This window comes from Martes martes (genome assembly GCF_963455335.1).
Source record: "Martes martes genome assembly, chromosome: 11".
In the NCBI taxonomy this organism is placed as follows: Eukaryota; Metazoa; Chordata; class Mammalia; order Carnivora; family Mustelidae; genus Martes; species Martes martes.
In genome coordinates this window covers 56,200,391-56,213,709 of record NC_137899.1, presented here as the reverse complement: position 1 = coordinate 56,213,709, position 13,319 = coordinate 56,200,391, and the positions used below count along the sequence as shown (strand labels likewise).

Here is a 13,319-nt window from a genome sequence, read left to right as displayed (position 1 = left end):
GTATATATTGGCATGTTTTATCAGGAAAATAGGAGATTAGGGAAGAAACTATTTACAACCTAACTATTTTAATAAGTTAAAAAGATGGTATGAATAACAATACCACTTTAGAGTTATAGATTATTCTGAAGTTTACAGGTGCTTCCAAATACATTTATTTTGAACTGTTGGCCTTCCACTAGAAGTAAACTTTCAAAGGTTTGCTAAATAACTTAGCAGTGAATAGGTTTGCTTTCAAAAAAATGAAAACATTTATATATTTCAGTAATTACCAATCAGGGAAAGCCATTTTTATTTCCTGTGTCAGTGTCATTCAAATACAGTCTAATCCTTGAATTAACACTTCATCTTTTTTCCAGTTGCTAGAACCTGTCTGTCACCAGCTCTTTGAATTCTATCGCAGCGGAGAAGAGCAGTTGCTCCGATTTACACTGCAGTTTCTTCCAGAATTGATTTGGTGCTACCTTGCTGTCTCAGCCAGCAGAAATGTGCATAGCAGTGGATGTATTGAAGCTCTTCTTCTAGGGGTTTACAATTTGGTTTGTATTTAATGCAGTTAACAAATGTTTGTCAAAAGCAAATATATAACCTTTTCAGCAAAAGTGAATACATAATATTAACTACTTTTCATTGTAGTCAAGCTAATATTTGTTTTTCATACATCAAATGCTGCATAGCTCATTCTCCTAAAAATAACCTTATGGAGGTTGAAGGCCATACAGGCATACATATAATTACGTGAATATACCTTTTTGGATTGATTGAAGACTGAAAATCAGACCATTTCTGTTCTTTTATAGATAGATCTAAAAATATCAATGTTGAATTTTAAATTTTTTAAATTTAAAATTTATTGTTTATAACTTGTCTTTTAGTGGCCTTCACAGAAAGCTTAGGAGAAAAGATCCAGTCTAATACGTACCACTAATAATTTCATAAAATCTGGACTGTTTCTGGATTTACATACCATTGATTTAACAGATAGTTTTTATTCTAGATATTTAGGGTTTCTACTTTTTAAAAAGGAAAAGAAATTTAAGGGCCTTTTCTTGACATATTTCATAACTATGTTTATTGATTTAGAAAATGTAACTTTTTACATAAGGATAACCAGTGATTATTAAGACATTACACATCTCTATTTCAGCTATCCTATGTTACTTACATCTTAAAGAAGAAGGTTAACTCCTGGTGGTTGTAAATATTTGATACCTGATTATCACAGTTTATGATTTTAGTTGGCCTTAAAATTCCTTTTGATTCAGGTGTTTTTTAAAGACTAACAACTTATAATTTTTAAACTTTTGTATAAGAAATAAATATTTTAAGATTTTTTTCCACTTTTATAGGAAATAGTTGACAAACAGGGACATAGCAAAGTACTGAGTTTTACGATTCCATCTTTATCCAAACCATCTGTATATCATGAAGTAAGTGACATTTTATCAAGGTAAATTTTTTGGTTCTAAGATTTGAAATTTCTATAAATTAGGGTCTGGTTATTGAGGCCCCCCAAAATTGATTAATTTATTACACCTTAAAAAGTATAAAACACCAGACAAGGTATTTACTATTCCTAAAGTGAAATGAGAAATCAGAATTATAAAACTTTAAAATCTGATTGTTTAAGAGATCTATTGAAAATATTCATTTTGAAATATTTTTCTCTCCTTTTGATGGATAAAACTAGTCTAATATTTTTGCATGTGGAATTATGTATTTCTGGGGTAGAACTTTTTTAAGTTCTTATTTTAATTCCAGTATACTTTACATACAGCATTATGTCTGTACAATTTAGTGATTCAACAGTTCCATACATGACCCAGTATTGGTGTAGAACTTTTGAAGTTAAACTAATTTTATTTTTATTTGTGGTTTGGTTTTTAATTAATTGTTTAAACTTTGAGCAGTTACAATATTTTTAAGATATATGATGTTCATAGCAATCGTTCTTAGTGGTTTATAAATTCTTATTATCACATTTTCAATAGAATGGCTTTTTCTTCTTTATTCAAATGTCTCTAGCCTTCCAGCATTGGGTCCATGGCTCTGACTGAGAGTGCATTATCCCAGCATGGTTTGTCAAAAGTTGTGTACAGTGGACCTCACCCCCAAAGGGAGATGCTGACAGCACAGAATAGGTATACTGTGGAGACATAACGTACCACACTGATTTTTTTAAAAGTTATTTCAGCATATTTATAAATAATGTTTATTGAGCTATATGTATACTTTAAAAAAAATACTTGGTCATTTTATACAAGAGAAAAACACATTTGTGTGATTTGTTACTTTATACTTTGGTTCAGATGTCATCTGGAGCATTGAATTTTTAAGATAATTTGCATGTGACTGTGACTTGAGAAGTTTTTTCTTTTCAGTTTTGTGTTGTTATTGATATAGTTATATTGTGTGGGTCTGTTCTCTAACATAATATCTTTCCATAATGCCTGCCTAATTATGGTTGACTTCTTAGAATTCTAAAGATTTGTAAATATTCTTTTGGTTTGTTTTTAGGTTTGAAGTGTTAACATTCCTTTTGTTGTGTTACAACGCTGCCTTAACCTACATGCCCAGTGTTTCTCTTCAATCATTGTGTCAAATTTGTTCAAGGTAAATAAAAATTCAAATGTTTTTAATATTGAAATATATGAATCTAAGATTGTGAGTTTGTTACATATCTAAGTTATTTTTATTTTGTTTAATCATTTAAAACATTCAAGAAGTTAATACGAAGCTCAGCCTAGCCAGCATATAGAAAGCTCCCAATAAATGACAGTTCCAAAAAACATAATGAAGAGAGTAAAGCTGAATTACATTTCAGTGGAATATTTAATCAGAAAAGAATCATACTGCATAATTAAAAAGATGGAACTGTTAAAACCTTTTGATTTTTGGCATGTGGTTTGTTTCTGTTTTGTTTGTTACTTTGTTTTTATTTATTTTTATTGTGCTCTAATTTGGTACCAAGAAACAAGTAAGAGATACTGTTTTTATTTTTTTTTTATTTTTATTTTTTTTAAAGATTTTATTGATTTGTTTGACAGACAAAGATCACAAGCAGGCAGAGAGACAGGCAGAGAGGAGAAAGCAGGCTCCCCATGGAGAAGAGAGCCCGATGTGGGGCTTGATCCCAGGATCCTGGGATCATGACCTGAGCCAAAGGCAGAGGCTTTAACCCACTGAGCCACCCAGGCGCCCCTAAGGATACTGTTTTTAAATTCTCCTTGTTAAGAAAAAAAATGAACCGAGAGGTTGATTAAATAAATTACAATAGTCCTTAGGTATGCTATGCAAACATTTAAAAATTGTGATTTAAATTAAATTAAATTTATATTTAAATTAAATATATGCTATTCAGTGATAGTATATATAGTATGATTCCAGCATTACTATGACTAGAATATTAATAATACTTATGTCTAATTGGTGGAATTATGGTTTATTTTAATTTTTTTCTGTGTGATTTTTTGTCATTCTTTAAATTTTCTATGATGAATATATTACCTTTGAAAAAAAAGAAAACAAAACAGAAGACAGAGAAAATGCCTTTAGTAATACAAGTAAATAAGGGGAAATGGAATTAAGAGGCTTTTAGAATAATTTAGATTTGGGGAACTCATTTAGAAGATGCAACTTCGGAAAGTTAATAAGAGGGAGGGTATCTAGAGCAATACTTAAAATAAAATCAACAGCAATTGCACTACTGGGTATTTACCCTAAAGATACAGATGTAGTGAAAAAAAGGGCCATCTGTACTCCAATGTTCATAGCAGCAATGGCCATGGTCCCCAAACTGTGGAAAGAACCAAGATGCCCTTCAACGGACGAATGGATAAGGAAGATGTGGTCCATATACACTATGGAGTATTATGCCTCCATCAGAAAGGATGAATACCCAACTTTTGTATCAACATGGATGGGACTGGAAGAGATTATGCTGAGTGAAATAAGTCAAGCAGAGAGAGTCAATTATCATATGTTTCACTTATTTGTGGAGCATAAGAAATAACACGGAGGACATGGGGAGATGGAGAGAAGGGAGTTGAGGGAAATTGGAGGGGGAGATGAACCATGAGAGACTATGGACTCTGAAAAACAATCTGAGGGTTTTGAAGGGGTGGGGGGGTGGGAAGTTGGGTGGGCCTGGTGGTGGGTATTATGGAGGGCATGTATGTATTGCATGGAGCACTGGGTGTGGTGTATAAACAATGAATTCTGGTACACTGAAAAGAAATTAAAACAACAACAACAACAACAACAAAACAGAAAAGCAGAAATTGATACTAATAGGATAGAAAACCATGCAGGACCAAAGGAAGAAGTAACAAGGCAGGGGGATTTCTTAGAGAAATAAAGAAGTGGAGCATCTTTCAGGTGATTCCTGAATTAGAGTTTAGTTATATTTCCTAGACCTTGGAAGATGGCATCAATGTGCCCTCCCTCCCATTTACTGAATCTTTCTAACGTGTTTCTTATTTTAATCTTTAAAAGCAGAGATGTCCAGAGTTTTGAATTTCATAGATCTGTAAAATTTCAAAAAAATTAGAGTGGGACGGTATCTATATAACACTGCCAACTTTTTGTCAAATTATCGTATTATAAAATATATCTACCGTGAACATTATTTAACAAATGGGAGACTCTTTTAACACCAAAAGAGGTATGTATGTGGAAGTAGAAGTGAGGGATAACAATTTATAAGTTGAAAATGGGATGTTTAGCTTTTCTTGTTTCTTATTTCACTGTGGTCCAGTGAAAACTTTGTTATAGACTAAAATGAGTGTGAGGACCAACCCTTCATAAACATTTATTTAAGGAATGACTTGATGCAGTAACTTTTACCTGTAGAACTTAAAACACCCTACAAAGCCCACATTCTACTCTAAAGCAGTGTCTTACATGGTAGGACCCAGGAATAATGTTCTAATATGTTTGAAGTTCTAATGTTCCAATATAGATAGATGTTCTAATACAATCTCCTAATCAAGAACAACTATTGATGTTTTCTTGAAACTACTGATGGAAAAGTTAGGAGAGAACATGTGTCACTGGTTTCTGTCCTGTGTGGCCCCTATGGACTGCCCGCTAATATAATTATTTTCACATTCTTGGTAGAAAATTGCTAATATACCAATTTTAATTAACCAGGGAACTGGGTAATCCTTCAAAAACACAAGTAATAAGAGGTTTTAAAACCAAAAGAAATACAGATTAAAAACTAGCTTTAGGATTTTGGCCAAGGAATATTTTAGTAGAGACATTAGATTAATTCTATGCCAAAGAAAAATTGAAAAAAAGAAATTTTAATGTTCAGCATCTGTAAGAAAATGAGGGAGGAAAAAGATCTAAATAATTCAAAAGATTTAAGCTATTTAAGTAATTCTAACTCTTAAGCCACAGAAGATGATAGAAGAGGAACTCTAACAAATTTGTCATTTGTATCTTTTTTAGTTTGCTTTGTTTAAATTCTCAATGGCTTAAAATCCAGTTATTCATTTCTCTTAATTCCTGATTTCCTTAGTCATTTATCAAGTATTCTAATTAAGATATTTTGTACATGTTTAAAACTAATAGAAAAGAATTAGAAAACACTTGTATTTAATCAAGCAAAGCCTGGTCCGTATCTATGGAAAGAAAATTGATTACAGAATTGTGATGACAACTAAATTTTAATTGGTTATGTTAGTTAAAGAACAAGAGCTTCCTGATGATTTTAGTCCTATGCAGGTTTTCCTGCAGAATCAAGTCACCATACTGTTTTATGGCTAATCCAGCATTTTGGCCACGTGGCAGTTGTTTTAGTTTGCTGCTGGATTTAGTTGTTGATGATGACTATGCCAAAATGATTGACTGGGTCATCTAGGAGAAAGGATACATAAATACAACCAGAAAAATTTCATGGAATATTTGAGCTAGATTCAGTGACAAATGTATCCCATTCTTTCTTTAACTTTGTTAAAGATTGTTAATGAATTGTGGAAGTAATTAAAACAGTCTTAGACACTTCCTGCCCTCCACCCATACATACAAATCCATTCTACTCAACAAAAATCTGGTTGCTCTAAGCTTTGCTTCTCTGATTCAGACTTATGGCCAGCTTGATAGCTGTTTTCCTCCTGTACAGCCTGTATGGACCACTCAAAGAAGAGACCTGAAGAGAAGCAAGGACTAGACCGAATGAGTTTTAGTCAATAAGTTTTTATTTTTGCTAGTACTAAACATTATATACGGCTTTCCTAAAAGGAATATAACCACCAGTACTTCAAATAAGCTTTGCTAGTGTATACTGAAGTCCTCTAAACTGTGGGAAATAATTTTCTTTTTTTACTGTCGATTTCTCTTTTAATACAAGGCTGTTTAATGGATGGCTTATCTTGCCTTTTGGTGTGAAATATAAATTTTAAAGATCAAACTGTACTAAGCTAGTAAGTTAAATTCTTTCCTATTGTCTAAGGGAGTCTCTTGATTTTGTTTACCTGGTGAGTTTTCTAATTGATGGACTTAGATATGTACTACTATGGATTATTGATGAGTGTATTTGTTCCTGTGTATCTATAGTGAAACCCACCCCTCTCCTCACTACTAAATCTGCCTTCCTGACCACCTAAACAGATTTCTTCTAATCTTGTCTATCAAGGATATTCTTTGTGCAATTTGGGGATTAATTCTTCTGACTGATAAAACTATATATTTATATTCCATATAATATATTTATGTGTGTATACTTAACACAGTGTATGCTACCTTGTCATCATCCAATAAGTGACAGCTATTATATATTGTACACTTATAATGAACACACATATTCACAATGGATGCGTAGTATTTTTTTTTTCCTTGCCTGTTTGCTACTACTACCAAGAGTTCTGGAGCATTATCTTTTTTTTTTTTTTTTTAAGATTTTATTTATTTATTTAACAGAGGGAGAGACAGTGACACAGGGGACACAAGCGGGGGGAATGGGAGAGGAAGAAGCAGGCATCCCACTCAGCAGGGAGCCTGACACAGGGCTCCATCTCAGGACTCTGAGATCATGACCCAAGTGGGAGGCGGACACTTAACTGACTGAGCCACCCCGGCGCCCTCTAGAGCATATCTTATACTAGATCATTCCTTGTTGAAAAAACCTATAGTCGACTTTTCATTTCTTCTTATTTTAATTTGTAAACTTTTTTTTTTTTTTTTTTTACAAAATCTAAATCTTATCTAAATCTTCTCCATCCTTTGCAACCCAATTAAAATAATCTTTTATCTTCCAACTTGAGCACAAGTTTTGTGTGTGGTATTCTCTTGAGGAAAGTGACAGAAAATTCAGAATTTATTAAGCTCCTAGTTTCAAAAAGCAGAAGCACGAGAACAAAAAGTGCCCATTACTGTATAGGCAATTAGTCTATTTTCTTTTTTCTCCCTACTTCCCCATTTTCTGTTCACCTGAACTTCTCCTTAACTCTCCTCTCCTTACTACTTAAAAAGCAGAGCAGAAAAGGAAGAGGATTTCATATCTATGTCTGATTATTTCATATCTACATCTGTTACCCAGGTGGATAGGAAGTAGAACTGGACCAAATTTTAAATATTTCTCAACATTTCCCCCCCCCCCCTTTTTTCCAGTTAGTTTTTACTTCCAGTCTGATGATCTGGTAATGGTTAATCTATTTTTTTTTTTTTCTGGTTTAGGTTCTGTTATATTCATGAATAAATATTCTTTCCAGTTAGCCTCACTGGAATTGTGCCTTCTGATTATTTTGTGGCTTGTAATTCAAAGTATTTGAACAACAATCTCAAAAGTTTACTTTTAGGCTGGGAATGAGAACAGTGTTTTAACAGAGAATGAGAATCATGGCAAGAGTTTTTCTCACTTAAAAATTGATACTTAGTGGGGCGCCTGGGTGGCTCAGTGGGTTAAGCCTCTGCCTTCGGCTCAGGTCATGATCTCAGGGTCCTGGGATCGAGCCCCACATCGGGCTCTCTGCACAGCGGGGAGCCTGCTTCCTCCTCTCTCTCTGCCTGTCTCTCTGCCTACTTGTGATCTCTCTCTCTGTGTCGCATGAATAAATAAAATCTTTAAAAAAAATTGATACTTAGAACTTGAAATATATTTACAAAATATGCCTTTCAAAGGATTTTTATTTTATTTATTTATTTTATTATTTTTTTAAAGATTTTATTTATTTATTTGTCAGAGAGCACAAGCAGGCAGGGTAGCAGGCAGAGGCAGAGAAAGAAACAGGCTCCCCGCTGAGCAAGGAGCCCGATGTGGAGCTCAATCCCAGGACCCTGGGATCATAACCTGAGCTGAAGGCAGCTGCTTAATCGACTGAGCCACCCAGGTGTCCCTTTTTATTTTATTTATTTTAAAGGTGTTATTTGTTTGTCAGAGAAAGAGAGAAAGAGAGAGCACAACAAAGGATTTTTATTTTAATGTGGTTTATGAATTTGGGAAACATCTATATGTGACCAGAGGGTAAATTTAATACAGAAATAAGAGTTACACCACTCAGCTGCTCTTTGGTAGGTTTGGGTCCCTATGTTTTGAATTTGTAAAGCAAAATAGAGAACTTCAGGATATTCCTCTGATGAACAGAGGAGTTGGGCATTCATGGGGCATTGATACTCTTACTTTTTTCTACACTTTATTTAAATTCAATGAAGGATCTCTGAGAAAAGAATATCCTTAAATAGAGAGATCAGAGAACTGAAGAGTAAATCAGAGAATTCTTGATTATTAAAAGGAATGGAGAAAAGAGGGTCAAGAGGTACTTTCATCAATTAATGATGCAGCTGGATAGGACTAGATTATTTTGGGTCTCAGCTCAAACGTCATTTCCTTGGAGAGGCCTTCCATGACCATCATCTTTCTAAAGTAGCACCCTCTCACCCCATTTTATTTTCTTTTGACATTTATAATGCTATAATTACCTGGTTGGTTCATTTGGTATCTAGTCTGTCAACTGCTGGAACTTCATGAGGTCAGGAACTTTGATGTTTAATTCAGAGTTTGGAGAAGTGCCTGGCGTATGGTAGAAACCTAATAACTATTAGTTGAATGAATGAAAAATAGATGATCTCTTCCACTTCAGATTTATGATCCATTAAGTACAACTAAGATTAAAGGAAATTTAAAAAAAGATTAAAGGAAATAGTTCCGTTTTTGCTTTTTTTAAAAAAAGATTTTATTTATTTTTTTGACAGAGCACAAGTAGGCAGAGAGGCAGGCAGAGGGGTAGGGGGAAGCAGCCTCCCTGCTGAGCAGAGACCCTAATGTGGGGCTCAATCCCAGGACCCTGATATCATGACCTGAGCCGAAGGCAGATGCTTAACCCACTGAGCCACCCAGGTGCCTCTGTTTTTGCTTTTTAAAAGTCTTACATCGATAAATGCAAAATTCCTGCAGTCAGTTGCCACAAAGGTGTAAAGTTTTAGTAGTTATGAAAAACTAACTGCTATGGTTTGTTTGTGTCCCCCCAAAATTCATATGTTGAAAACTTAATGCCTAATGTGATGGTATTAGGATGGTTTTAGGAGGTGCTTTCATAGCCAAGAGATGCCACAAAGTTCCCTGTTTCTTCTGCCGTTGAGAATACTATGACATTGTCTACTTCCGATGAACTCAGAAGAAAGAACCCTTTCCCAGTTTTACTGTGAAAAACCAGGCAGCAAAAACACTTTGTTGTTGCCAACCGGAGGCCTCTACAAACCCATCTGTGGTCATGTTTGTTAGTATTATTGGAAGAGTACTTAAATACTGGTTTGGCTGTTAAAGATAAATAATGATAACTTAAATGATATTTCTTTCTCTTTCACATACAAGTCCAATCTGGTAGATGGTCTGGGGGTAGATAGGCTCTGTTTCTAAGGTATTCAGGCTCCTTCTTGATTGAGATTCTGCCATTCCCTAGGATGTTCCTCTTGTCTGTATGGTGATGGATCACTATTTTTAATCTACCTTCCATATCCTGCAAACAGGAGGAAAGAGAGAGTGGGAGTCATGTAACTGTCTTTTAAGGGAGCAACCTGGAAGTTGCACCATTTCAGCTAGCAGACTGTTGTCCGGAACTAGTTACATTGTCACCCTTAGATGCAAGGAAGGCCAGAAAATGTGATCTCTAATAGGTGGCCATTGTTCTTGTTAAAATTGGTTGGGGAGAGTGGAGGAGAGGGTACCTTATATATGTTATTAAACGGAAGAAGGGAAAAATAGATGTTAGGGTATCGACCTCTTGCCACAGGTAATTTTTACCACAACCACATGATTATACTTGATGACATAGAGGAAGACTAGTTCCTAAAGGTAAGAGGGATAGAGGTGCTATTAATAGAAGATGCTGGTGACAGGGAAAAGTAACATCTATACCATGTACCTACAAATCAACATATCAGAAACTTAGCATCTTCCAAAACAGTATGTCTTATTTGTCCAAGTTCATTTAATACCACTATCATCCAGTCAGCTATCCAAACTAAATGTGGTAATAATTATACACTCCTCTTGTTTCTTCAGTATCACCCCAAGATTATACTTCCTAGGTGGGAGTTTCTCCTTCTCCCACAATTACTTCTTTAGTTCAGGTCACCTTCATCTCACTCATGGGATATTTTGACAGTCTCCTCTCCAGTTTCAGTGCCCTGTTCTGATGTAGCCTGAGTGATATTATTAAAAGACCAATCTGATCATGTCACTCCCTTGTTAAAACAATAAAACAAAAACTTTCAGTTGCTTTCCATTGCCTGCATGATGAAACCTTGCAAATTATAAGATATGCCATAATCTGACCCCTAGTTAGCTTCTCTGTTATTTTCTAGTGTCTGATCATTCTATCCTACCATTATTGTCCCAGTCTCTTTGGTGTCATGCTGTTTTATCAAAAAAAGTTCACTGTTTTTGCCCACTCCTGTATTTTCACCAGGAAGCCTTCTCTGACCCTCTACTTCTTCCACTAGAGTTTACCACTGTTTCCTTTTGCTACCTCTGTAACTTATTCATTGTAGGTATTTGTTTACTCTGCTGTCTCCATGATTAGATCGTGCATCCCTGAGGGAACTACATCTTTCTTCTGTATTCCTAGTGTCTGACACATTATAAATCTTTAAAAATATTTACCGAATGAATAAATGAATTAATTGAAAAAGTCCTATCTTTTATATATAGGTTCTCTGTTATTTACCACCAACCCTATCATAAAGGTATACAGGGTGTAAGAAAATGAAAATTTTCTGAGTTTCCTTTTTTAGATAATAGAGGAGTTTCTAGGCTAGTTTGGGAACAAACAAAATTCAAGTTGGTTTTATTTCATTATAGTTAATTTTTTTTCCAGTTTTTATTTTAGGCATCTCAGGCTGCTATAACACAATACCGTAGGCTAGGTAGCTTAAACAATAGATGTTTATTTCTCACACTTCTTGCTGAGCAATCTAAGATCAGGTGACCAGCAGATCTGATTCCTGGTGAAGGCCCTCTTCCTGGCTTACAGGAAACTGCCCTCCTCACTGTGTCATTCACATGGCAGAGAGTGAGTTCTGGTCTCTCTTCCTCTTTGACTAAGGGCACTAAACCCACCATGGAGACTCCCATCCTTGTGACCTCATTTAAATGTAGGGTGTCACCACCAAATACCATCACACTGAAGTATTAGGGCTTCAGTATATGAACTTGGGGGAAAACACAAATATTTAGTCCATAAATGTCCCTGCTCCTTTTTGCTCTCTCTCTCTCTTTTTTTTAAAAGATTTTATTTACTTATTTGACAGAGAGAGAGAGAGAGAGAGGTCACAAGTAGGCAGAAAGGCAGGCAGAGAGGGAGGGGGAAGCAGGCTCCCTGCTGAGCAGAGAGCCCCATGTGGGGCTTGATCCCAGGACCCTGAGATCATGACCTAACCTGAAGGCAGAGGCTTAACCAACTGAGCCATCCAGGTGCCCTTCCTTTTAACTCTTGATTCAAAAGAGTTCTAAGATCTTCTCAATATCAAATAAATTTTTATTTTTACTTCAAAGTTACTTTGAATTAATGATATTCTTGAGGGTCTGTTTTTGAAATGGTCTGTGGTATACTTGAGAATGTTTAAATGAAGGCTTAGATTCAGTCTATTGACTAATAATATGTTAAGTGAAGGTTTATTATATCAACCACAAGACATTATGAGAAAACAGCTCTTTCCCAGTTTTATTAAAATTAAAAACTTATTATTTAAAAGCAGTGCATGTTGACCATAGAAAATTTAGAAAATATATATAAAGAAGAAAATAAGTCTATAATCTCACTCTATGGCTTTGTATATGATGTTTTTGTAGTAACAAACAACATTCACCTATTTGTTTATTACAAAATGGGAGCGGGTTTCATGCCTTACTTTGTACAGTTTTTCTCCCGGTGCCATTTAAACAGTCTTTCAAAACATCATGTTTAATTGTTTCATAGTATTCCCTGAATTATTTATATAATTGGTCCTCTGTGTTGGACTTTAGGTGGCTTCCTATTTAATAGTAAATGCACCTTAACATTTGTACTCCTTGAATATCCTTCACTATAATAAGTACTTTAAATTTTAATTGTGTTCATGGTAGTTTCTTTTTAAAAAATTAGTAAGATCTATTGGTCTTTCTTTAGGACTCTACCTTTGATGTCATGCAAAGATATGTAATGATTTTCTTATGTTTTATTTCTTTTTAACATTAAAAATTTCAATCTATCTGAAATTTATTAATGATGTATTATGAGAGACTTGAGTCTAATTTTAGAGTATTTTCTTGGAGCCTGCACTTTGTGTCAAGAACTTTGTCAGCAGTAGAAGATCAGGCCATAGATCTATTTATGATAATACCACAGTTCAGGTAATGGATTTTATGGTAACTAAAAATTATTACTTATTCAATAGACTGAAATTAGTGAACCAATTCTGAGAATCTGGTTCACTTACTATGTAATAATATACCTCTAGCTTTATACATCTCCCACCCACCCCCCAGTTTCACTTACTCAGGAAAATGTTACAGATGGATGTTCTGTTTGGAAGGATTCTATGTTTCATAGCTGTTAAGTTTCTTATGAGAGCATACCTAGTACATTGTTGGCTTATAAATGTTAAAAAATAAATTACCATAATTTTTACCAATTTTGCAAACATATTTTGTTTTTTCTAGAATCTGTGTTTGTGGCTATCCCCGACAACATGTAAGAAAATACAAAGGTATAAGTAGCAGGATACCAGTTTCTTCAGGATTCATGGTGCAGATGTTAACAGGGATTTATTTTGCCTTGTAAGTTTATTTAATATGCAAAGTCAATCTTTGATCTCTTTGAAAAATAATAGTCTGTTGT

At 34.5% G+C, this 13,319-nt stretch overlaps 1 protein-coding gene across 2 annotated transcripts in view; it reads left to right on the top strand.

The window, feature by feature from the left end:
- The window catches only part of HYCC1 (hyccin PI4KA lipid kinase complex subunit 1), a 92,781-nt gene that overhangs the window by 57,304 nt on the left and 22,158 nt on the right, over positions 1-13,319 (top strand). For both annotated transcript variants that reach the window (XM_080818414.1, XM_080818415.1), the window contains exons 4-8: positions 360-539; positions 1,350-1,430; positions 2,026-2,141; positions 2,518-2,613; positions 13,142-13,258. In XM_080818414.1, coding sequence (XP_080674540.1) covers positions 360-539; positions 1,350-1,430; positions 2,026-2,141; positions 2,518-2,613; positions 13,142-13,258 — 590 coding nt within the window. The remainder of the gene's footprint in view (positions 1-359; positions 540-1,349; positions 1,431-2,025; positions 2,142-2,517; positions 2,614-13,141; positions 13,259-13,319) is intronic.